Source organism: Rhododendron vialii, chromosome 10a, assembly GCF_030253575.1.
Source record: "Rhododendron vialii isolate Sample 1 chromosome 10a, ASM3025357v1".
NCBI classification, from domain to species: Eukaryota; Viridiplantae; Streptophyta; class Magnoliopsida; order Ericales; family Ericaceae; genus Rhododendron; species Rhododendron vialii.
The window spans coordinates 19275284-19302080 of NC_080566.1; the positions used below are offsets into that span (position 1 = coordinate 19275284).

The 26797-nt window shown below is 39.1% G+C and overlaps 1 protein-coding gene across 2 annotated transcripts; it reads right to left on the minus strand.

Annotated features, from left to right (window-relative positions):
- Window positions 1–23776: 23776 nt before the first annotated feature.
- On the minus strand, window positions 23777–26511 carry LOC131303980 (uncharacterized). 2 transcript variants are annotated; one of them, XM_058331066.1, is made up of 6 exons: window positions 25819–26511; window positions 25659–25719; window positions 25436–25562; window positions 24689–25328; window positions 24428–24598; window positions 23777–24339 (listed from the first exon to the last, which is right to left on the minus strand). In XM_058331066.1, the coding sequence occupies exons 4-6, from the start codon at window positions 25019–25021 to the stop codon at window positions 23815–23817; spliced, it is 1029 nt and encodes a 342-aa protein (XP_058187049.1). In that variant the 5' UTR covers window positions 25022–25328; window positions 25436–25562; window positions 25659–25719; window positions 25819–26511; the 3' UTR covers window positions 23777–23814. The 2 variants fall into 2 exon arrangements, with proteins under 2 accessions (XP_058187049.1, XP_058187048.1); XM_058331065.1 differs by having other exon boundaries at window positions 25436–25567.
- Window positions 26512–26797: the final 286 nt, after the last annotated feature.

Genomic DNA, 26797 nt, shown 5'->3' on the forward strand with positions numbered 1-26797 from the left:
GAATAAGGAATTACTTAGTTAAAATGTCATTTGAGTGCATACTATTGATTGTTAGTATTTGTGATTGTTCATGGCGCATTTGTGATAACATTGGCATATTGTATGATATTTCATCTATGAATGTGATCATGGGGGAGCCTTAATTTGCATATTGTATGAGAAGATAGTTGATTGGGTCAGAAGTTGGTTTAGGGAGTCTCGTAACGCAAGAGGTGGTAATACGGAGACTTAGACGGGTTTCGTAACGCAAGGGGTGGTAATACGGTAACCTGAGTCGTTAGGGATCACCGTGACGCAAGGAGTGGCAACACAATAATTCTCGTGGTGTTATACGGTAATGCAAGGGGTGGAAATACCGAAGGTGGGAATTTGGGTTAGTAAGTCGAGTTGAGATTGTAAAGTGCATAAATCTTGTGAAATGTGTGACTATTTGTTATAATTGTAGGGAGGTATTCCCGAACAGGAACATCTAGTTGCCGAACACGTGGTGTATAAGAACACGTGAGAAATTGAACATGACTGATCGCCGGTCAGTGAGAACAGCGATAAGTGCCAATGACATGAGAAGTCATGGGTATAAACTGACTGTTCGGCAGACAGAGACATTCCGATTATATTGGACCAAGTTACATGTGAAGTAGCTAGTCCAAGTAGACTGTTCGGTTATGATACAGCCGAACAGATTAAGTAAGAACCAAGCATATGATATGAGGGATCACGGGTTGAAAGCAATGCAATTAATATCTGAACTAATGGTACATGTGACCATAGTTTGAATATAGACAGGATAGTCATCGTGCTAGACAATGTTCGGCAATATGGGCCACTGATATGAGAAGTCAATGGTCCAGGAAGGTTGTACGGGCTCGAGGACCAGTTACATGTGAAGTAACTGGTCCAAGCCGTCTGTTCGGCCATGAGACTGCCGAACAAAGAAAGAGCTCCAATCAAGAGTAGGAGCAGAGGAAATATTCTGAAAGATTTCAAAATAGTCATGTCCCGTAAAGGGATGAGATCCCAAGAATATAGGATTTGAGAAAGATACCCAACGAGTATGGGATGTTCGGATCTTTATGGAAAAGAATCCAAGAAGGACTCTTTTCTAATGAACTGATAAAGGAAACGAGAATCCTTGATATCCTGGGTTTCCTATACGAGTTAGGAATCCTATGGCAATAGGGATGCTTGGGCGCCAAGCATACGAATATCTATATAAACAGAGTAAACCTAAAGGTAAAAGGTACGCAATACATTGCTTTCTGATTGCTTTCCTACTGATAATTAGGGTTTGATTGCTAGTACGTGATACTAACTTTGGCATCGGAGGGCCTTTGCCACGAGAGGCAAAGGTGTGCTCACCCCCTGTCTATTTTGCAAATTAGGGTTCCGACGACGAATTAGGGTTCCGGTGAAGAGGCACGACTAAGCCGTTGCAGTCCAGTTGATCCGAAGCATCAATTGTTTTCATCCCCCCTACAATAATGGCTTATGTTTGAATGATCAAAATGAATGTCGATACACCAATGAGTCAATTGTTATCTTCCGCTTGAACTACATCTCATTGTCCTTTCATTTTGCACTTATCATCATATTTACATATAAGATTGGTAAAGATTTTCGTATTGGGCTAGTGTAGCTCAACCTAATCTTTTTTTTTCAGGTTCAAATGCTGGACAATAGATAGTTATGCATCACGTGCTTGGAAATTGAAAGACTTTCGGAAACTAATTCCATTTAGTACACTATCATCCTTGTAATCGACCTTCTTTTGATAAAGATGGCTTTGTAACTATTCATTCAAGAATTTCTTTTGACTAAACAGTTTGTAACTTAATAACTTGTTCGTACTTGTACTTAAACCTTAATTTGGGCCGGAGTGCCATTGTTGTAAACTCTTTAAACTTGAGGACTTGTTTGTAAAGTTGAATAGGTAGGAAACTCTTTTGGGTATTATTAATGTTATACAGGATCTTTTATCAAATTGGATTATTTATTTATGTTGAAAATCGAGGGCGTGGCACGGGTATAGCCGGCTCTTTGTGTTCTCTCCCTGTTTATAGTGAATCCTTTTGCTCTTTTCCCTATGGAGTACGTTCTTGCTTTGTGCTTGAGCGGAACCACGTAAATCCTTGTGTTTTGTTTATCGCTTGTTGATTTGTTATATTCTCAATTTCGTTTTCGGCACAACAAATTGGTATTAGAGCTCTGGGTTTCAATCCGAGACTTTTATTTTCCGCTGTGTATTGTGCAATTGGTGATCGTTTCAATGGCAACTCATTTCGAAATTGTGAAGTTCAATGGGAAGAGCACTAGCTTTAGTTTATAGCGTATTAAGATGAAGGTTTTGCTTGTTCAACAAGGATTACACAAGACTTTGTTGGGAAAATCAAAGAAGCCTGCTGATATGCAGGATAGTTTGTTTGAGGATCTCGATGCGAATGCACTCAATTCGATTCAGTTGTGTTTAGCTGATGATGTGCTTCGTGAGGTCGAGGAGGAGGATAGGACTGTCGGTATTTGGTTGAAGTTGGAAAGCAACTATATGACGAAGTCTCTTATCAATCGGTTGTATTTGAAGCAGTGCCTTTGTACGTTTCGTATGAGGGAAAGTACGCCCGTAAAAGACCATCTAGATGAGTTAAATCGAATTATTATGGATTTAAAAAATATTGATGTTGTGATTGATGATGAAGATCAAGGCTTTATTGTGTTATGTTTTTTGCCTGCGTCTTATGAACATTTTGTTACTACCCTACTTTACGGGAGAGATACGATTTCCACGGATGATGTTAAATCTAGTTTTATATTCAAATGAATTAAGGAAAAAAGTATCCGGTGAAAGTGAGGTTTATACTAATGGTTTGGTGGCGCAAGGAAGACTTTTTGAGAGGGATAATGGTAGTAGAGGGATTTCTAGCTCTCGTTCCACAAATCAGGAAGTAAAGTTTTTTACTGTAGGAAATAGGGCACATGGTGAGAAATTGTCCTACGTTGAAAAATAAGGATAATTTTGAAGAGAAGGTTGTTTCTGGTATTATTGAAGAGGATTCTTACGATTCACTTATGGTTCTTTCTGTGAGTGTCGGTAATGTCTATTCGAATACCGATTGGATTCTAGACTCCGGATGTTCTTACCACATGTGTCCGAATAAAGATTGGTTCGATACTTATGTATCGGTCAGTTGTGGTACGGTTCTTATGGGGAATAACATGCCTTGTAGAATTGTTGGAATTGGAATAGTTAAAGTCAGAATGCATGATGAGTTTGTGAGGACGTTGTTTGGTATTTGACATGTACCAGATTTGAAGATGAACCTTATCTCTTTGGGTACTCTTGACTCTTTGGGTTGGAAGCATACTGCTGAAGGAGGAGTCTTGAGGGTTTTGAAGGGTGCTCATGTTTTGATGAAGGGTCAGAAATCGAATAACCTCTATGTGCTTGATGATAGTACGATTTTGGGTGCTACATCTTTGGGTTCTTCATCTATGAATTCGAGATTGACTCGGTGTTGGGTTTTTAACTCTGTGGTGGAGTCAATAATTAGCTCCATGTGGAGTTTGAGCAGATCTTCGTGTGTATCCGGGAGTAATGTGTTGGGTGGGAGGTGCCCATTGGAAGATAGAGGCTCAATTTGGAGGCATGTGCAGCTGGGTTTCCTGAGTCGCGTTTACAAGGTCAAGCAGGTGTGCTTGAGCCTTGCTCGTTTGTGCCGTTGGTGATTGCCTCGTGGAGGGCTTTTAGAGGAGATGAGCGATTGAAGGAGAGGATTGCCTATAATGTAGAGTTCGATGGAATTCAAGTCAAGGTGGAGATTTGTTGGAAATTGACTAAAATTCCTAAATTGACTAGGATTCCTATTCCTATTCAGTTTAGGTTTATTTAGTACTTTCCTATAAATAGAGTCCTTGGGGGTTCCTAGGGTTATGGTCTTTTGTTCAAGAATTTAGATATTAGAGTTTTGTTCATCTCTTAGGGTTCCACCAAGGGTTTGTGTCTCTTTTTGGGTTCCACCAGAGATTTGTCCCTAGATATCTGTTTGGTGCTTCAAATAGAGTTATGGGTATAGCCGGCTCTTTGTGTTCTCTCCCTGTTTATAGTAAATCCTCTTGCTCTTTTCCCCATGGAATATGTTCTTGCTTTATGCTTGAGCGAAACCACATAAATGTTTGTGTTTCGTTTATCACTTGTTGATTTGTTATATTCTTAATTTCATTTTCGGCACAACAACAATTACATAAGTAAATAAATAAATAGGGAGTACACAACTACTCACACAGGTTGGTCAAGTCCGTTTCGTTTACAAGTTAGTGGAATCTTACACTCAAGACACCGATTCAAGTAATCATTTGTTTGGTATTTTTTTGATGGATAAAAATGTCATATAATTAACAAAGAGGTGTTCTTTTAGCAGTGTGGATGGCTGGAGAGAACTGTAATGTCCCCTTTTGTCAACCACATGTATTATATTATGAGTGTTTGTGTGAATATATTTGTGATTGTAGATTTTTTGGTGCTGTAACAATGTGGGACCCATGCGTTTGTGGTTGTAGACTTTTCGATTTCTCTTACTCAAAAAATTTTGAATTAGGACAAAATTAAAAAAACCCAAAAAGTCGACACAAAAAGCTAGGAGAAGACTTATTCATTTAATAGCAGCTCAAATTTAAATCAAAAGTGACTGTCCCAGGGCGTAAAACCATGAAAATGAGAGAAAAACAACAAAGAGATAGCAGCTCGACCGAAGGTATCCCTGCAAAACTTCTATCATGCATCTGGGAGCATTGATGCTCCCATTAAATATGGACCATCAAATTGAAAAATAGATAAATTACAACCGTTAGATCGAAATTACTCAAAGAAAGTAAGTTGAATTTGCTAAAAATAAGGTGGTTTTGCAATTTTCTTAAAAAACACAATAACACTTACCACATAATTGGCAATACATAACATTTATGCTTTGTTTGGATTGGTTTTTTAAAAAATTTGGGTTTGGTTTTTGGAGTAGTGAGTGGAGAGATAAATTAGGGTAATAATTGAAAATATGAGTAATAAGTGAAGAGATGGAGAGAGAAATGAGAATAATGATTGAATATAGGGATAATGAGTGGAGAGAAAAATGAGAGTAACGATTGGAAGTAAAGATAATAATTGTTTATTATATTAGAGTATCCAGAGTGGAATAAACAAAAGTGAATAATCAAAATATGTCATATCAGATTTTAATTATCCATCTAGAGGTTGCTAAAGTTAGCAATGTTAAGTCCCACACTAGTTATATTTTGCTCATAATCAAAACCAATGGGCCCATTGGTTCCGTCCCTAAGTTTCCTCCAAAGTTTTCTCCTTCATTTCATGTATATTTTTTGAAAAACTAGTTTTTGAAAAAATAGTTTATGTTAAAAACAGTTGAAAAAATAATTTTTGGAAGAAAAAAAACAGTTTAAGTTAAAAACAATTGTATAAAAATTTAGGTTATGAAAAAAAAAATTGTGTAAAAAAATTAGTTTAGTTTTTTTAAAAAGTTTTTGAAAAAAATAATTTTTTAAAATAATTTTTTGAAAATATTGTTGAGAGAGAAGGTTTTTGTATAATGATAAGTATACTTGATTGAGCAAATATGGGGATCATTAAATTTGGTTATTAGCAAAAGGTTGCTAGTTTTAATTATTCAAAGGCCAAAATTTAATGAGTTGCTAAGAGGTTGCTAAGTTTGGTTATTCTAATGTCATCCACAGCGGTATAATCAAATGCCAATTGTTTTAAAGTTAACAATATTTGTGCAAATTACTCACAATGGTATAATCAAACTTAGCAACATCCTTAGAAATAATCAAATTTTGGGCATTGGATAACCAAAACTAACAACCTTTTTCAATAATCAAAATTTGTGGATCCTACACCACATAAGTTAACTAGTTCCAAAATTTGTCTACACACGTGTTTCAACTAGTATTTTCTTCTTCCCTTCTTCGCCCACTCTTTTTTTTTTTGGTTAAAAAAATAAAATTGAAGAATAAAAATTTTATGTAGCCAAGCTTTTTCGCTACTCTATATCTTTTTCACTTCGCCAACAAACTATTTCTCTTTCTTTTCCTCCAAAAGTGAAACTCATATCTCTCGATCATCTATAATTCAATCCATCGTCGCCGGATTAAGGTGTTTCACTCTTCTTTCTTGTTTCTACTACCCACCCTCGAAAAAAAAAAAAGGAAAAAAATCATAATAGGAGGGAATCGATATATTTTAACTCATAAAAAACGTAAATGGAGGGAAGTGAATGATGGGAAACCGGGGGGGGGGAGAGAGAGAATGAAATTGTAGTGGACCCCATATTTTGATTATGGACTAGAAGTGACCATAATGAAGCTTAACATTGTTAAGCTTAGCAACCTCTTAAGTAAATAATCAAAAGCTGATGTGTCAACTTTTGGTTATCTTTTTTTGATTATACCACTGTAGATGGCCTAATATGAGCACTTTTTGAGTAAACATTGTTAACTTTAGCAATCTTTTGTTTTTGCTTATTCAATTGTGGATGCTCTTATATGACCGCACTATGGCTCTAGTATATTATATATTTATATGGTTACAGTTACTATGTTCAATGGCTATACATGTGCTCAAAGGGTTCAATATATATAATAAATCTAAGATTCTAAACATGTGCTCAAAGGGTTGAAGAGATTTTTTACAATGACTTTGTTCGTTTGGGGTCTCAAAACCCTTGGCACAAGGTTCACCTAACACCGTGATAGTACACTGGCATTGCCCTTGCTTATCATCCTCAAACACGGGAACCCAAAACCTCAATTAGGCCTATTAATAGTTGCAAACTAATTCAAACCCCACATAGATGCACCAAAAACTATGAAAGTGAACCAATAATTATATTTGTAAATTCTCATGAATTCTCTCTCCCTCTCTCAAACATAGTGATTTCTAGTTCGATTAAGGGTATTAAGACCCCGTTCCGGTTTCTTAAAAAATGAACTTTTATAAAAGAACGGTAATTTCAAGCTCAAAAATTATGTGTTTACTTAAATAATTTTCCTACCAATATGAATCTTGTTTGATAGATTTCATTGAGATCTTTTAAACGATGCAAAAAAAATTGAAATATTATTTTCCATTTTCATTATATTTGAGTTTGAAATTATCTTCTTTTTGAAAAAAGAAGGTTTAGAAAGAAAGCGAAACGGGGCCTAAGACCAAGTCTCTCATAGCATCTTTAATTGAACACCAAAAATTAAAAATATTGTTAGTTTTATTTCGAGTAAGGGGATTTGAGACCGAAAATCCGTAGAGAGATAGGTGAGGTACTACTATATATTTGTTGGTGTTTTACCAATTTTTGGGTGTTTTTCTTTATTTTTGTTTTTCTTACCGTCTGTGCATGATACTCCCTGATGTATCATTACAGGGTTTCTATTTTGTATTATTTTTATTGATAATATGAAAACATTTCTTTGCTGACAAAAAAAACAAAAATGCTACTTGCACAACCGTTGTGTTGGTTGTATGCGTAATTCTGACCGTCCAGATGTATTTGGACGGTCTAGATTTTAAAAAAACCCTTCCAAGAAAAAGTGGAACTTTTATGGGGAAGAGTTTGAACGAATCCTAACCATTTATTACAGCAATGGACGGTTAGAGATTAGTTGTGTGTTGTGTTTTACACAATCGTTGTGTGTGTAGCACTTTTGTAAAAAAAATATCCACGAAGTGTCAGTTACCATTTTGAGATATTTTTTCCTATTTGATCATATAAGACAACATGATTTTATATAGAGATACTTTGCCTAAAAAGCGAGGATGAAGATCGAGGGATAGATTTATTAGGCGAATATTCTCTGTATCTTTTTTTAAAAAAATGATTTGTTGGCTATAAATTTAACATGAAGTGATATAATTGTTGTAGAGATTACTTTCACTTATATGCCTAGATATTTTCAACAAAAAAACGGCTATGTTTTATATTATAGATTATAATATAATAATATATATTGATGATATGAAAAACCTTTATTTGCTGATAAAAAAAAAAAACCTGAGGACAAAGACAATTTCAAACAGATCATGCACATACCATTTAATAGGGCCCACCTCGAGCTTCACCAATATGATCCGAACCGCTCATTTTTCTTAAAATAATTGTCTAAACAAGCCCTTATTGATCTCCTATCGAGTTGATTTTTTTACAGGAACTCTTAAAAAATTATTCTAAAAATAATGAGGGTTCGGATCATATTGGTGGAACTCGATGTCACGCCCTCGACTTTTAAACATAAATATAAAATAATTTCCACAAATAAACCCTCACAATATTCCGTACGAAACCCAAAAGATTACCGTACTTCCATTTCCATAATTATGCTTCCAAGTCCATTAGATTTCCAAATATTACATCGTCGCCTCAACGGTCCCAAATTAACATAAGTATAAAACTCAAGAGACTTAAGGGTTTATAAATATTCCTTAATCAAAAGAATTATAACTTAAGTTACCAATACATCTTTCAAAAGAAATTTACAAAGATGAATGAGTAACTCCTTTGGTTAGCTTTCAAAATAATGTCCACATTCCAAGCACTCCAAGCATGCAAGCTATGGATCTGAGTTAGCACCTGAAAATAATGTAAGGTTTGAGCTACACTAGCCCAATAGAAAAGTCTACACAAACTCTATATGCAATTGAGCTATACGGAAGAACAAACGATGGAAATCAAATGACAACGAAGATAAGCATAACCAACATGTTCAATATCCAACTATCACCAATCGTTCTTCTCATTATACCCAAAAGTCATATTCCTTCCATTCGTGTCGCATCATCTCATATCATCTCATATTCCGGCCAAGTGCCCACCTTGTAGGTTAGGCCTCGAGTGTTCTATATGAGCATTAGCTCCTGTCGGGCCAATTATGGGATCCCGATATCCCCTGCTAGGCACCCACCCGTCAATGGACCCCGAGTGTTCACGTGTTGTTCACATGCACATGTGTATTGTTCGTATTTCAATGTGCAATAACGTACATTTCACATTTTTTGATTCAACGAATTCATTCAAGTCCATCGGATACCACTCTTGTGTGAAACAAATAATACTCTCCAAAACACTTGAAAGAATGCATAAACAAACCCATTAGAGTCGATAAGAAGCTCCAAAAAGTGACTTGGAAGACGTAGGAAAAAGCAGCTCCTAGACACTGTGCCTACCGGTAGAAACTGGAAACAGAAAGGCCAACATTTTGAACATAACAATCTTGTACTTTTCCTACCGGTAGAAGAAAAATGCCTACCGGTCGGTGAATGAGTATTTTGAGCTGGTTAGGAAATAATTTCTCACTTGTCCTACCGGTAGGTGAAAAGTTCCTACCGGTAGGAAGAGTGTCTTTCAAGTGATTTTGACAAAAAATTTAGATTTTGATCTAATCTCAATAACAACCAATACAAGCTCAAAAGAGACATGAAAACACTCAAATAACATATAAAGAGAGGTAGAATTCCCTACCTCAAGTATCCAAGCCGCAACCGAAGAGATTAAGCAAGCCCTAGCTTTCAGAATCCAAACCAAGCAAAAATACACCAAACCGAGCTCTATCCAATGTAATACGAGCCCCAATACGCAAGTAGAAGATGGAGTTGAGGTTGATTGTTGTGGGTTTTGAGTTTGGAGATGAGTTTTTGGGTGAGAGAGTGAGAGAGATGAAGAGAGCCGAGAGAAGAGAGAGAGAGTAGAGAGATGGAGAGAAAAAAATGGGAAATAGTTTCCCTGCTACGCACACATATATACACATGAACTATATTACCTCTTGCACCCCTCACATACCCACTAGGCACAATGAGTCCCAAACCTTTTGGCACTTACACAATAAGCCTCCAATTTCTCATTTATAAACATTAAAATAAGGAATTTAAATATGGGTCTCTACACCCGAGGTGGGCCCTATAAAAGTATATGTGCAAAATCTGTGTAAAAATGTATGTGCAAGTAACACGGCTTTAAATAAACTTTCTACAAAGCGTCAGTTACCATTTTGAAATCTTATTAGGATAAATTACGGCTCAGTCCAGGTAATTAATCCATAATTCAAGAACTCCACCCAATCTAAAAATGCACCATCGAGGCTCTACCCACACTTTTCTACCTAGACTTGCAAGTTAAATAAAAACAGGTCATACTCCTTAACGGGAATATTCTCGGTATCTTTTAAAAAAAAGGAAAAAATTCAAAATACCCCTCAAACTTTAAACTCAATGTCTATTAGACTCCCAAACTTTCAAAAAAAAAATCAATTTTACTTCTAAATTAAGTTATATTCCATTAGTCAAATAGACCCTTTCCGTCAAATATCGTTAAATAGATAACGAAATTTGTTAACAAGGGTTGTTTTTTTTTTAAATCATTACTCTCTCTCTCTCTCTCTCTCTCTCTCTCTCTCTCTTTCACACACACACACACACACACACACACAACCCCCACCCACCCCCCTCCCCCCACAACCACACCCACCCCAAATCTAGCCTAGGGCAGTTGTTTTGAAAAGGGAAGAAAACGTGTTTGACCATGTAATGACTCGGATTTTTATTGAATAAAAATTTCGTCATATATATTGGAATTTCTTTTTAAATTACTTAGTATTGCCTTTAAAATTCCTTTTTAATTTCTATAATCCTTCATAATTAGATTTAAGTCCTTTAAATTTCATTTCTTGATTAAAAGTCCTATAGGACAAGTAGAATTAGTTTTCAACCGACTAGTTGGAGGAGCCGGACTACCAATTCACCGAGTTACTTTTCCCTAACCCTAATTGGACCTTTTTGACCATCCTTAAGCCTTATGAACCCTTCTAACCCTAATTGGACCATTAGGCTATTAGAGTAATCATTTCACCCATGACTAGTCATTCAAAGCCATACTTATCATGATTTCTTCTTTAACCATTGGTCCATAAATGCTAGGAAATTTTTTATCCCTTGGATAATGAACATTTGACTTGCCAATGTGCATATAACTTGGACAAGACAAGTCATAGCCATCATTTTGCTTTCAAAAGGAGCAAGCCTAGCCATGCCATGCATGCAAACCTAGGGTATAGTCTTAAGTCTAATTATCCTAGAGTTACTTTCCTAGATTCATATATATACTTATATATATATATATATATATATATATATGTATATATGCATTTCATGAGCTATAATAAGCATGCCTATATGAGCCTATACTTGCATAAGTACACTTTCTAGGAAAATCTTAATCATTCTCCTTCCATTGAGTAGTCACTTGAAAACTCTCCAAGACCTTTTCTCTTTCAACTAGACTTAAGACTACCTAGACCAAAAACTATTTAGTTTTACTCATAGATAACCATATATGTAGATATATATATATATATATGTATATGTACCTAGTACTAAAGAGAGAGAGAGAGAGATAGAGAGAGAGAGAGAGAGGGAGAGTGCGTGTGTGTGCGTGTGTGCTTGTGTTTTGGGCACTCAAACATGCAACCTTTAGCCCATAAGCCTAAATACCTACTTGACAAGCCATCCTAGGATTCTTGAACACAATCCTAGCCATTATTATGTTCAATCTTACAAGCAAGCCTTTCCTAGGACTAGACAAGTCAAAAATCCTTCATTATAACCTACGGTATGGCCTAAAATAGGAAAAGACAAGAGAGGAAAGGCTAGGATCTTGATTAAAGGCTTGAAATGACAAGTCAATGGAGCAAAATCCATGGGATAAAGAGAGGGGAAGGAGGCCGGCCATGGGGGGAGGAGAGGGAGCCAAATTTTGCTATAAATAGCCCACCCCCCCCCCCCCCCCCCCCATTCAACTCACACCTTCCAATCCTCCAACTTCTCTCTAGAAAATCCTTGTGTTCTTACTTTGTTCTTATTGTTCTTGAAGTTCTTCCTAAGATCTTCAAGAAACTCATCCTAAACCACCCCTTTCGATCCATAAAGTTTAGTAGTTTTAATCACGAAGAAGTTTTGAGAGAAACTTTTCTCTTTCGAAGCTATCGGAAGCCTACCATAGGAAGTTACTCCACCCGACCGTCAACTTACATTCCGTAGTCGTCACTACCGCTAAGAAGAAAGGTAGAGTCACTTGACCACTCACTCAACGTATAGCATAGAACCGTATGTTGGAAAGTATAATGTAGAATCTTCTTAAACCCTATCTTCTTAAACCCTATCTTTAACACCATCCAATTCGAAGAAAATGAGTTCTCCTTGCATTTTTTTGTCAATTAAGTCATTGTACTTTACTTATCTAAGAGCTTGGAGCCCATGTCGGTAACTTTTGATTATTTGGTTTTTTGGGCTTTTTAGTTGATATATGTGACGATTACACCCGCCTCGAAAATGCTCTTAGTGGAACGGTGCCTCATTTTCAATTGAATTCATAGTCAATTCTATTTGATCTCTCTTGCGAAATGGTAGTTTGGAGGTAAAAACAATAACCATATATTTAGCTTGCTCGATTTATTTTAGGAAAAAAAACTAAAATGGTCCCCGTAGTTTAGTATTTATGTCAACTTGGTCCCTGCAGTTTGAATTGGCTCGATTTACACTCTGTAGTTTTCATTTTGTTCCAACTTGGTCCAATTACTAACTGCCGTTAGCCTCCGTTAACCCCAGACATAAATGGGTCACTTTTCTAGTGAATTACCAAACCCTTTCTTCTCTAACCTCGCAGACCTAAAGCCTTTTCCTAAAATGCAAAATGGAGTCACTTTTTTCTAAAAATCGGGTTCTCTGGCCCGTGTTCTTTTTTCTAAAATACTTGAATTATTCTTCCGATATTCAAGAGGTGACTAGGCACACCTAAACTCTATACTCGGGGGAGACTCTAAGTTTTTTTCTAAACCCCTTTTGTGGCTTGAACTATGGCCGGACCTAATTCTCCTTTACCCGGAGATATGTAGGCAGCTTGATGAAAGCTTGGTCTCTTTTTAAAATAATGCCCACTTCCTTTTCTAAAATTCAAACATTTTTCAAAAATATCCGAACCCCTTTTATAGAATACAAAACTGTTCAGTTTTTCCTTTTTTTTCAAGAACCACATCGCAATCCATAGGAATCGGATCACTTATTCAGGCCCTAATCCCTCTCACTCCTTCCCCCCGAAGGCGAACGAGACATTTTCGGTCGAAGGTAAAATCCCAGGCGCGACAAATGGAGAATGGAAGCCGTGAAAAAAATAGAGAATAGAACAATGAGGCTCTGTGTTTTGGTTTAGAGGTATATTAGGGTAAGAGGAGAATGACAGATTACGATTTTAACCCTAGAAAAAGGGTCCATTCGTGTCTGGGGTTAACGGAGTCTAACGGCAGTTAGTAATTGGACCAAATTGAAACAAAATGAAAACTACAGAGTGTAAATTGAGCAAATTCAAACTACATGGACCAAGTTGATACAAACACTAAACTACAAGGACTATTTCGATTTTTTTCTCTTTATTTTAACTATTACTTTTCTTTTAATCAAATGTAAGAACATACAGAGTATCATTTATACATTACTCCACTATTTTGTTTGTTAAATCGCAAATTTTCAACAAAATAATTTAGTAATTTGTTTTTTGTAATATTGTGGATTAGGAGAAAAAGAAAAAAGAGGTAGAAAAAAATGCAATAATATAGAAAAAATGAGGATGGGAGGCGTGGGAATTGAACTTAGGCGTGGGAGTCGAACAAAAATGGGGTAACAAATAAAAAATTGAGGCGGCTGCAACTCGTGGGAATCGAACTTGGGTTGCAAAATAAAAAAACTGCATCCTAGCGGCCAAAGAACCAAACATACTCATTGTGCCAGTAATGGTAAACTTTTTTTGTATTTATACCTAACTTACATATTTTTTTTGGTTGCCTCAGCCTGGGGTTGCCCAAGCCCGAGGGCTTGCGGGCTTACCCGGGGCCGACCCTATGTATATACTACCCCACCTATTCTCCTTCGAATTTAAGGAAGAAGCATCAATGTCGGATCTAAGAGCACCGATTTATATCGCCACAGACCTCAACCTATAAAAAGCGCAGGACGTCGAAGGTCCACCACTCCATTCCTGTTTCTAGGCCAAGCCAGGGGATTTTCAAATGGTATCATCTCTCTGTTTCTACTTCATTTTTTGCCGCAATTTTATAGGGTTTTGAATTTAGTTTCTAGTTTGGTTCCATTTTAATGTTGGTAATTTAGTTTTCTAGTTTGGTCCTTCGAAATTTGGTTTCTAGTTTCTAGTTTGTATGTAGTTTGTATTCCGTTCCCTATGTGTTATGGCTGGTGATTCTTTATTGGTAGAAGATAGTTTTGGGTTGAATAGATGTTCTTGTTCGCCATGCGATTCGAATACTAATTCGGGTTATGCCTTTTGGGCTAAAGAATGCTGGGGCAACATACCAAAGACTTGCAAGTATCATGTTCAAGAAGCTCCTTGGAAAGACTATGGAAGTCTACATAGATGATATGGTGGTAAAGAGTCAAGAGAAACAGAGGCATATAGCTGATTTGAAAGAAGTTTTCGAAATCTTGAGGAAGTACAAACTGAAACTCAACGCTTCGAAATGTGCGTTTGGAGTTGGTTCAGGAAAGTTCCTGGGTCATTTGGTAACCATGAGAGGGATAGAGGCTAATCCCGATCAGATTGCTGCCCTACAGAGGCTACAAAGTCCCAAAACCACAAAAGAAGTCCAGAGACTGACTGGAATGGCTGCAGCACTTAACAGATTCATCAGCAGGTCAAGTGACAAGCGCAGACCCTTTTTTCAATTGCTGAAAAAGAGGGAAGGATTTGAATGGGGAGCAGAGTGTGAACAAGCATTCCAGGACCTGGAGAAGTATCTGGCCGAGCCCCCACTTTTGTCAACTCCACAGCCAGGTGAGTCTTTAATTCTGTACTTAGCTGTTTCCGAGCATGCAGTAAGCGCAGTCCTGTTGAGGGACTTAGGGATGGAACAAATCCCTATTTATTATGTTAGCAAGACATTGCTAGATGCAGAGATGAGATATCTGCCCTTAGAAAAACTTGTCCTGGCACTTAGGACACCCACAAGGAAACTGCCACACTATTTCCAAAGCCACAAAGTTGTGGTTTACACTGAGTTTCCATTGAAATCACTGCTACGAAAAGCAGACTTCTCGGGAAGGATCTCGACGTGGTCCGTGGAGTTAAGTCAATACGATCTCAATTATCAGCCACACACAGCAATCAAAGGCCAAGTGTTGGCTGATTTTGTGGCAGAATTTTCTCCCACGGTGGCTCCCCTGCCTCCTACGAGAAAAGGAGCAGGCAACAAAGACATCACCCATGAAGAATCAACCCTTAGCCGAATAGGATCCTATGGAATGGAAGCTATTCGTCGATGGATCAGCATGTAATACTGGTTCTGGAATTGGTGTTGTCATTTTTCCTCCTAAAGGAGTGCTGATTGAACTATCTGTTCGGCTTGGATTCAGTGCATCGAATAATGTAGCAGAGTATGAGGCACTCTTGGCTGGATTGCGGAGTGCAAAGACCCTAAAAGCAAAACGGGTTAGGGTGTATTGTGATTCACAGCTTGTGGTGAACCAGCTGTCCGGCGAATATGAAACTCGAAATGAAAAGATGATGGCCTACGTACAGGCAGCCAAGGACTTGCTTGATACCTTCGAGAGGGTGTATATTGAACAGATAAGCTCTGGACAGAATGCTCATGCAGATTCATTGGCTTGGTTGGCTGCAGCTGTCCCAACTGAGTTCAAAAGGAAGGTGGCAGTAGAATATCTGAATTAGCCGAGCATTGGGAGGAACGTAGACTTGGTCTTGGACGTGAACCAAGGACCAAGTTGGATGGACCCAATCATGGAGTTCTTACGGACGAAATACTCCCTTCTGACAAAAAAGAGGCTCACAAGATAAGAATCAAATCTGCTCGGTTCTGGCTGTCCCCGAGGATAAGTTATATAGGAAATCTTTTACAGGCCCATATTTGCTATGTGTGCATCCTGAGATGGTGCAGAAATTTCTTCATGAAATCCACGAGGGAACATGTGGGAGCCATGCTGGAGGCAGATCCATTGCCCACCGAGCAATTACCCAAGGCTACTGGTGGCCACACATGCAGGAAGATGCAAAGGTATACTGTGAAGATTTGTGAGAAGTGTCAAAAATTCTCACCAATGATTCGAACACCCGCCGAGGATCTGGTGCCTTTGACAAGTCCCTGGCCGTTTGCTCAATGGGGGATGGACATCGTGGGTCCACTACACAAAGCGACTGGGAATCAAAAATTCCTGCTTGTGGCAACTGACTATTTTACTAAGTGGATTGAGGCAGAACCACTGGCCAAAATCACTGAACCTATGATAGAAAGGTTCATGTGGAAAAGCATCATCACTCGCTTTGGGGTCCCTTACTCATTGATCACAGATAATGGATCCCAATTTCAGAAGAAATTCAAGGCTTTTTGTGCTCAGTATGGAATACGAAATTATTATTCCACCCCAGCCTACCCTCAGAGTAATGGGCAAGCAGAGGCGTCTAATAAAACTATCCTTGATGGGATCAAGAAGAGGTTGGACAAAGCCAAAGGGAAATGGCCAGACGAATTGCCATTAGTTTTGTGGGCTCACCGAACAACGCCCAGGAGGTCTACGGGAGAGACCCCCTATTCATTGGCATATGGAACAGAGGCTGTTATACCTCTGGAAGTTGGTCTGCCGACCAACAGGACCGTTTTGGTTGAAAGTGGAGGTAATAACAGGGCCCTTGAAATCGAGCTCGATCTCGCCGAGGAGAGAAGAGAAAGGGCATTGTTCCATCTGGCTTCCTACCAAGAGCAGTTAATGAAGAGCTATAATAAGCATGTTCACCCTCGAGAGTTTGGTGTTGGGGACCTCGTACTACGAAAAGTGCTCGGTAACACCAAGGTGGCCAATGAAGGCAAGTTGAGGGCCAATTGGGAAGGCCCTTATCGAGTTACCGAGATTGTAGGTATAGGGGCCTATAAATTGGCAGATTTTGATGGTAATCCACTTCCGAGGCCTTGGAATATCAATAATCTACGAAAATTCTTTGTTTAAAGAAGCATTAAGTTCTGTTTTAGATTTGCACTACGTACTTGTGTGGGGATTACGAATATAATTCCCTTGTTCTAGTTTTGATTATTCTAGTTGCAAGGGGTACGAATAACGCCCTCTTGAGTTTTACAAATTATGAATAAAATCACTTTTTGGTATCACGGTTGTGTTCTTGGTATTTGTTTGAAAAATACGAACTACGAGATTAGTTTCCCTCATTCGTATTAGGGAGCAGGGTATATATTTAAGTACGTGAAACTTAAACACTTGTATGCCTTGTTTAAGTACGTGAAACTAAAACGCAAGTATGATTCTTTAAGTACGTGACACTTAACAAGTATGAAAACACTTGTATGGAATTTAAGTACGTGACACTTGTAAATGTTTATTGGCTTGACTTAAAGCATACGAGTATATGTTAGCCACGCTTATTTAAGTACGTGAAACTTAAATAAGTTGAGTACGTGACACTTAACTTCTGTATGTCTGTCGCAACAAATTTAAGTACGTGAAACTTAGGAAACAGTCTGTTGAAAACACTTATACATATAGAATACAAGTATGAAACACTTGTATGATTATTAAACAAATCCAAGTATGAATATACTTGTATGTATTTTTTACGTAAAAAGTACAAGTATGAAATAACTTATAGACAGTACGAGACATTGAGAAGCAAATGATTTTAAGTACGGGAAACTTAGAATCAATACAAGCAATCATGTTTGTAAACTTTGCTAAAGTACGAAACACTTATGCAAACATATGATGATCAAAATACGAAATATTTTGATTGAACTAAATTGCTGATGCTCCAGAACGAGGGGAGCCGAGCAACTGTATAAAGTTATGCCACGAGGGGCCGAATACCTGTCTTACCAGAAAAGTATTACCATACTAAGAAGAAAGTACTGGTACCACGCAGGGTAAAGAAGCTATGGTCATGCAGGACTAGCCAGATGATTTAAATCAAACAAAAAACTACCTGCTTGCTTTTTTAATCCAGGTTCTGAATCTCTGGAGGGACATCAGCCCCAGCAAACACAGCAGCAGCAGCAGCAGTTTGTACCTCAGGGACAACAATCTCAGTGGTCACTTCCCGAACAGATGATTGATCAACATCATTTTGTGATTCTACCTGTATTTCTTCATCGACGTCTGCAAAGTCGTCAATCTGTTGATCAACATCATTAGTTGGAGCTGTAACTTGGCGACTTGGTAGATCATTCTCAACCCATAGGGGAGAATCCTCAGCAACTCCTACCTTTGTAAGGCACGCCTCCCAGCAAGCAGCCCAGATCTCATCTTGAATGATTGGCATCTGCTCCACATAGCTAGCCGTTGTAGCGTCGAAGCCTTTCTGATAGCCATCTTCAAAAGCTGCCTTTTTGGTCTGCTCTATCTCAACCAAAGCATGGTTGAGGCTGTCCTCAGCAGCTCCAAGCTTATCTTTTGCCACTTCATAGTCAGCTTTGGCTTTATCTCTCTCTCTTTAGTCTGGTGATGGTACGGAGCAGCCTTGTGTTGTTATTCAAAAGCGAGATCCTTTCATTGACAGCATCCTGGAACTTTTGGCCCAGTGTGACCATTTTTTGAATAAACTGGCGAAACACCGAATAGTAAGTGATGGGTGTAGCAATACATGATATGTGATGTACGAAATATACATAAAAATTGATATGGAAAAATCAAGTTACATTACCTTGATACCACTGACGAGTCCAGTGGAAACGAGCCGATCAGGTGTAGCCTCAGACTCCTTCTGCATGTCTACAGGAAGTAGCAGACCTTGTGCAAGAGCGAGTGTTGTTTTCGAAGAGCCGGCGCTGTCCCCAATGTGAACAGGCCGATCACCCCTAATGAGATTGGGGGTCCAGCTTTGAGGAAGCACTTGAATGCTCGATAAAGGGGGTTCCTGGACTAAAGGAGTGGCTTGGGAGGGGGCGTCTCCAGTTTCTTCGCTCTTGGGACGTTTGTCCCGATGAGCATCAGCAGCCTCTAGGGAACTATCGTGTCCCCGAGGAGAAGATGATGATCTTGCTGCTCCCCTATTGCGACGTGATCGTGGGGGGGGGGGGGGGGGGGGTGGCGGGCACTAGTTGATGCTACCTTACTAGTAGCACCACGTCCCCGTGTGGAGACAGTGAGCAGAGAGCTGAGGTTAATGGGTTGGCGCGTCATCGTACCTGGGATTGGAGGCGATCGGGAGTATCCGGAGGAAGATGACTGGCTAGTATTGCAGAGGAGAATGGATTGTTCTTCAGAGATCACTTGCCTTCGACCGGCAGGTCTTCTGAGCACCACACGCGTCTGAGGTACGCCTTCAGGAATTGCTACTTCACCTGGTTGTCCGGCAAGAGTGACACCAGCTTGAAGTCTTGTAATACGTGGTTGGGGAGCAGTTGATGTGGAGGTAGAAGCAGCACTCGTGCTAGGATGGGCAAGTCTTCTGTCAATGACCCCTCTGTACGAAGGCTCGTATCCCAGCAGCACGTCAGCGTTCCGGCCCCAACATGCTGTTCGGGTACCAGGCTCGCCTGTATACTTTAGGACCTTGTTAATGTCCTCTGTTCGGATGTTGCTCGGTACACGTTTGGGACGATGGTTAGCGTTTTCAGCTGCAAGATCCGAATTGCAAAACCAAGGTTAGAACATAAAAAAGCTATGAGAAAGCAGAAAACGAAATATTGCAAAGATCAAACAAATGAGGAGCATACGTGGGTATCCCCATATGTGGGGGCAGTGAAGGCCAACCACCTGACCATCCTCTCCTAGTGGCTCAAATGCTCCAGTTACATAGAGGAAGTCGATCTCGTGGGCACGAGCAGAATCTGGCAGATTGAGTACAAAACGTTTGTCTGCCCTCCTAACTTTGAAGTAGTAAGTATAGTACTCGAGGTTTAGTACTATACTGTACCACCATTGGATGTCCCAGATTCCTAATTGGGTCCCTAGAATCCCATTTAGGGCTATAGTCCCCATTATTAGTCTGAAAACGTTGGTAGAAACTTGCATGGGTGTAAGACGATACCAGTTTAAAATCTGGCGGAGTAATGGATGAAGGGGAAATCGGACTCCACCTTCAACAATTGCCACGATAGGGATACACATTCTATCCCATGAGCCGTTATCCCTATCTGCCCCGAGAGGGGCGAGTTCGAGTCCTACGTTATCGGGAACGTTATACTCAGACCTAAATGCCGCCATGGCAGTTGGGGTTTCATAGAGTTTCCTAAACTTACTGGGTCTAGGAGGGTTATCATCCGCCATGGATATATTCGAGGAGAAAGTAAACCTGGAAATGGGTGCGACTAGAACCCTAGAAACGACCCACAAAATCGAGAATAAAGATCTCAGATGGAAACCTAAGTAGAAGAAATGGAGTAAGAACGAGGATCTTACAAGAATACTGTGACGATTCCTGGAATGCAATCGAATTTGCAGACGGCGGCGATGGCGGAAAGCTTAGAGAGAGAAACGACTGAAAGTTCGAGTTTTTTTGGGTGAGAAACCCAAAAAGAAGTGCTTTAGGGGTTTAAAGGCAAGAGACGGAGACGAAACGTCTCCTCTTACGCCGTTACAGGTTAAAGTAACGGAAAGCAAGAACCGTTCTGACGCCGTTTCATAGAACGTCAGTTCAAAATTAATGATAGGCATACGAAACGTGCCACGTGGAGTCATTTACCCCGAAATGGTATAATGACAGAGGCGCCAAAAGGCATCAATGAAATATTGAAAATATGACTGCATGGGATCAGAAGAGTCTGGTCTAAAATAAAATTCTGTTTCTAAGCTTCAAATATTGCCCCCGAACAGTGGTAAATAGATGAAGCTGGGGAGCAATTGTAGGGAGGTATTCCCGAGCACATACATTTAGTTGTCGAACACGTGGTGTATAAGCACACATGAGAAATTGAACATGACTGATCGCCGGTCAGTGCTTTGAACAGCGATAAGGGCCAATGACATGAGAAGTCATGGGTATAAACTGACTGCTCGGCGGATAGAGACATTCCGATTACTTTGGACCAAGTTACATGTGAAGTAGCTGGTCCAAGTAGACTGTTCGGTTATGATACATCCGAACAGATGATGTAAGAACCAAGCACGTGATACGAGGGATCACGGGTTGATCAGCAATATGGACTAATGACATGAGAAGTCAAATGGTCCAAGAAGGTTGTACGAGCTCAAGTACCAGTTACATATGAAGTAACTGGTCCAAACCGTCTGTTCGGCCATGAGACGGCCGAACAAAAGAAAGGACTTTAGTCAAGTATTGGAGCATAGGGAACATTCTGAAAGAATCCAGAAACAGAGGTATTCCGTTAAGGAATAAGATCCCGAGAATATAGGATCTGAGAAAGATACCCAATGAGAGTGGGATGTTCGGCCAGTAATGGAAAAGAATCCCAAAGGGACTCTTTTCTAATGAACTGATAAAGGAAACGAGAATCCTTGATATCCTGGGTTTCCTATACGAGTTGGGAATCCTATGGCAATAGGGATGCTTGGGCGCCAAGCATACGAATGTCTATATAAATAGAGTAAACCTAGAGGTAAAAGGTACGCAATACATTGCTTTCATATTGCTTTCCTACTGATAATTAGGGTTTTGATTGCTAGTATGAGATACTAACAAAGGCATCGGAGGGCCTTTGCCACGAGAGGCAAAGGTGCGCTCACCCCCTGTCTATTTTGCAGATTAGGGTTCCGACGACGAATTAGGGTTACGGTGAAGAGGCACGAATAAGCCGTTGCAAACCAGTTGATCCGAAGCATCAATTGTTTTCATCCCCCTACAATCTTGTCAAAGTTTTTCATAGTATTTTAATCAAACTGACTTCCCAACAATTGGAAGTCCTTCAGAGCTAATTTGCTACAAGCATAACATAGAATGGTCCACTATCCCAAATTGCATCTTTTCAATCGTCGAGTGCTAAATATGGCTTCCCTGAACTAATGCAGATAAGATTATAGATTTATCTACTGCTGGCCCCCTAAAAGCCCTCTTCTCAAACAAGTACTTATCGTGTACACTAAAGAGCCCTCTAATCTAAATGCTGATAAGCAAAGAAATGCCGAAAGATGATTTCCCACAGGTGAACCATACGTTGAGAAGGAGGTGATGTGATGCCTGAAAAATCTTCATGCTCTGTCATGTATGTTTTGGCAGATTAAGTTAGCAAATACTACGATAGATCCGAAATCCCTGAAGCCGATTAAGTTCTAAATTTTCACATCTCACATAAGAGAATTCCTATCTAGATGCAATTATACCGTAAAATTGGTGAAGATATCTAAATCAAAGGCTGACTTAGATCTCATGTTTTGGGATTTTTTTCCTAGGCGATAGGATATTAGGGGTTACTAATTACAATAGGAAACAAACACCTTCTCTGGTAGTTCCTGAAGAGTTACGTAGTAGGTATATGGATATGATTATCATTATCCCATACCTGAGAGTAATTAATTAAGTGTTTAGGTGTTGTGCTTCTTCCTTTTTTGTTACCTCTCCTATTGTAAACTTTTTATAGACTTTTTTCTGTAGATTGTTTTGTAGTGTCAATTTTTTTATTCACGTGTATATGAAAGTTTTATAAGCCCATTGCTTGCAGTTTTAATGTTTCTCTAGTAATGTCATAGCATTACTTTTTATTATAGATTGCTTTTTATTCACGTGTATATGAGAGTTTTATTGGTGGTTTGTAACACCATGGAGTCAAGAACTTCAATCTACTTATCAACCAGGTTAACAACACAATACCAATGCTCAATATCAGTCAGCAAAACAGGTAGAAACAACTACATGCACAATGATTTCCAAATAACTATTATCAGAACCCAAGCATGGAGGACAAATACATCACAATGATAGTAACACAAAAAAAAATTCTGTAAAAAAAAACTGGCCAAATTGCACATGGTGACATCGTATCCCAGAATGTTTGCATCTACTGGATTATCCAGCACCTTCTGGTCTCCTACTTTATCGAAATTCACCAAATTGTACTACAACGGGATGGAATGGAAGAAAAATATGAATTACCACCACTAAATAAAATTAGCCGAACGAATAAGGAATTTCAAATTACGCATGTTTGAAAATACCATAAAAGAACTTGAGAACATGTGTCGTGTCAGATGAGGGACCCCATCATTCGTTGGGGCCTTCCCCTTTTCTTCTTTCATCAACCATTCGGTCATCGTTGCCATCACCTGAAAAACCATTCCAAGAAAGACAAAATGAGACATCAATATAAGTCAAGTAATGAAGACATTCTACAGAACACTTGCAATTCATAATTCGTGCAATTTTAGATAAATTTGTGCAATGTACTATAAATTACCATAGTGGACATATGACCCCTTGGTTTGAACACTTTGTGTAACATATCATGAGATAAATGGATCTTGCCGCCGTCCATTTTAAAAACATACTCCCCGCAAGTACCAACTTATTTAATTATCGCGTAGTTATGACGAAATAGAAAATCACGGGAGAGTAGTTTTAGAATGTAGGAGTTAGTAGTCATACTCTTCTCCTGTTTTCTTTGGTGGTTGTATAACAAACGCCCACACTTGACTTTCTTGTTTTGTAAACTTTGGTAGTTTGACCTCCGGTGGAGCCACGTACGGCGTTCTTGTCGCTTTACTTGGTTTGAAAGTCCTCTTACCCCGTTTCGTCGATGGTCACGTTATGAACTTAATTTTCTAAAGACGTGTACGCGGCCGTTTGTTCAATGGCGGAGTCAATGGGACTTGTTCTTCTTTTTCAACCTCTTGTTCTCCTTCTCCTTCTCCTTCATCATCATCATCCTCATCATCATCTTCTTCTTCCTCCTCCTCATCCTCTTCTTCTTCTTCTTCTTCTTCACCTTGTTCGTCACCTTGTTTTTCCACCACAGTTTGTTCTTGTACCTCCACATGTTGCGCATGTTGTACAACATTGCTGCCACGTGCTCCAGAGAGTAGAACGGCATTTTTCGGGCAAACAAAAGGCCACTCACGTGGCTGCCATCCATATCAACCCCATCACTAACCTTCTTCAGATTGAAAGTGGAGGTTGACAGAAATTTCTCCAAGTCCATATGTACATCACCCATCTCCACATCATCTTCATTTCGATTCTTTCTCTTAATGGAGGCCTTCCTCTTGGACGGATTTTGTGTGCATGTTTGAGGAACATCACCCATCAAGGCGGCGTCCAAAACAGAGAGATGTTGCATTTGGTTGAGGAAATATTTCTTCAAATCACGAAAGGCAGCAATTGTGTACTACACATAAGGTGAAAGAGTAATGTTATGAATATAAATGACATAAATGGTCCAATTGTATATCGGCAACGAAATTAAGTTTCCTCACTGGATGCCAAAAAGAAGGCTCAGGGAATCGCTCAGAAATTGGATCTACCAACTCCAACGTCTCCTCCTTTGCAATACGTTCTTTTATTAACTTTGTTGTCCATGATTGAATCATGGGCTCACCTTCACTCCCAACCTTCATACCCATTGGTTGTTTGTCAAAATATATAAGCTGCAACAAAAAATATTACGAGTCACAATAGAGTACACATGAGTTTTATAGCAAACAATTGAGATGTCAAAAAAATGTTGATGTACTTACCATTAGGAGTAACACACAACCAGCAACACCAACGGAATCCTTCTTACCACCAACAACCTTGGCACTTCTCTTCTTGTACTTCACAACTTCCTTCACCAACCAATCAAGCACAAATTCTGCCCATGCATATGTAGGAGTTTGCAATAAATCATGCACTGACAGGTAAAATTTTGTGGCGGTCACATCCTTCGTGGTTGGACACAATAAGCAAGACAGCACAAAAAGCACGTACGAAGTCTGAAACTTCACATCAGCTACCCCAGTCTTGAATACTTGTTGCATCATTGCAAATGTCACTCCTCTCTTCAACGGTTTATTTCCTTTCCCAAACATCTTCCTAATGTGTTCAAAGTGGTGGTCTTCACAATCCAACTGCTATCGTTCCACAAGATAGCCCTAGCGCCCTTTGAACATTATCAAGAGTGATTGTATAAACCCTCACCCTCCTAAACTCCAAGCTCTTGGTGACATGGTTGAAATGCTTAACTAACCGACTTATAAATTCACGGTTCAACATTCTACACTTTAGTTTAAGCATTGAACCAAAACCCACTCTTTCAACATCATCTTTTTGGTCTTTGGTCAATGCCTCATTTACTTTGACCAACTTTAAGGGCGAGCACCGACTCCGAAATACCAGCTACACATATAAAGGGTTTACGATTTAATAAAACCCATCATTGTTACACACATGATACGTTAACATAAAGATTAACTACATCAAAAACAACAAATACAAAACCATACCGACCCATTTTTCTTTTTTTCCTTCAGAATATGCTTGTTAATGCGGGCCTTTCTTTCTTTGGCCATGTCCACAAATGGCACTTTTTCCGCATCAGACACCTTATTCCATACTTCCACAGCTGATTTGCTATACTGGATAGTGGAGACGAAAATTTGTGTTAATACGACCATGCCCTAAAGTCTACCGAATAACCATACGAACTACGACCGCATTAACTCTAACCTATGTAATTATAAACTTTGGACTCTTATTGGCAGCTTTGGCTTTTTTCTGATAGGCGTCACTGCAATTGGAAAGGTAGAAAAGGCATTACAACACAATGAATACAAAATGGAAGTAAGCACATTAACAAACTAATTCTATTGGTCGTACAAATACGTACAGGAAAAACAGATAAGGATTGGTGTGGGTACTTCCCACTGCTGCCTTTGACCCTTCTACTCCTGCCTTAGACCCTTTTACAACTTGCGGTCGCTTCTTTCCAGTTGTCATCCTTCGTATAGCGCAAAAATAAGAAAACTTTAATCATTCCAAATATTATGACCAAGTAGATCAAAAGAGCATTGAAAATGTACTCTTTCAGTATCTCTATCAAGAATTGGATGTTACAATCATTAACCCATAAGTTTGAAACCAAGCCAAAAAGAATTACCAAGCCTTCTATCTTTTATGTCTTATCCTAATTACAGACGAACAATGTGAGCCTTATCATAATTTAATCCACATTCGCCAGAATGCACAAAAGTTCAAAAAGTCAAATACACACATTGACACAATTTATCTTAATTAGATCATGCATCCAAAAATAGCAACGTAGCTGAGAATAGAAGCATAAGGGAGAACTAAATTTTCAGCTCTAAATCCAAATTTGTTGAACTGTTGATCATACAATCCAGTTATAATCTAAGGGAAATAAATGTTCAGTGGGAAGAGGGGTATTTTATCCCCAACTCATGGAGTAGTTTTTCAGCATTGAAAAGTCATGGAAAGGAAAATATTAGTTGCCAAGACATGGTTTTGAACACAAAAATGCCCCCCCTCCCAAAATCATTTCACTTTCATACCCTTTGTTCTTGGCACCGGATCCCCACCACAACTACCACCACAAGCACCACCAGCGGTGCCACTAGGAGGTATCTCCCCCCCACCCCCACCCAACTACCGCCGCTGCCACAGCCAGTACAACCGCACCACCACTACTGGACAGAGGATCTGGTGCCTTGTTCATATTATTTGAGTTATAAAAGAGTAAGTCATTAGTTATAAAAGACTACATTTGGTATGAGGAAAGACTAATCTTCCTGTTAACATAGACCAAATCATATTTTCTCAAAGAACTTTGTCATAAATAATTTGACTCT

Coding starts and splice junctions, on each gene's coding strand:
- LOC131303980 (XM_058331066.1), bottom strand. CDS start 25,021: ATGTTTGGGAAAGGAAATAAACCGTTGAAGAGAGGAGTGACATTTGCA. Junction 24,599..24,688: donor GTTGTGTGTTACTCCTAATG/GTAAGTACATCA, acceptor TTTTTGTTGCAG/CTTATATATTTTGACAAACA. Junction 24,340..24,427: donor AGCCTTCTTTTTGGCATCCA/GTGAGGAAACTT, acceptor CCTTATGTGTAG/TACACAATTGCTGCCTTTCG.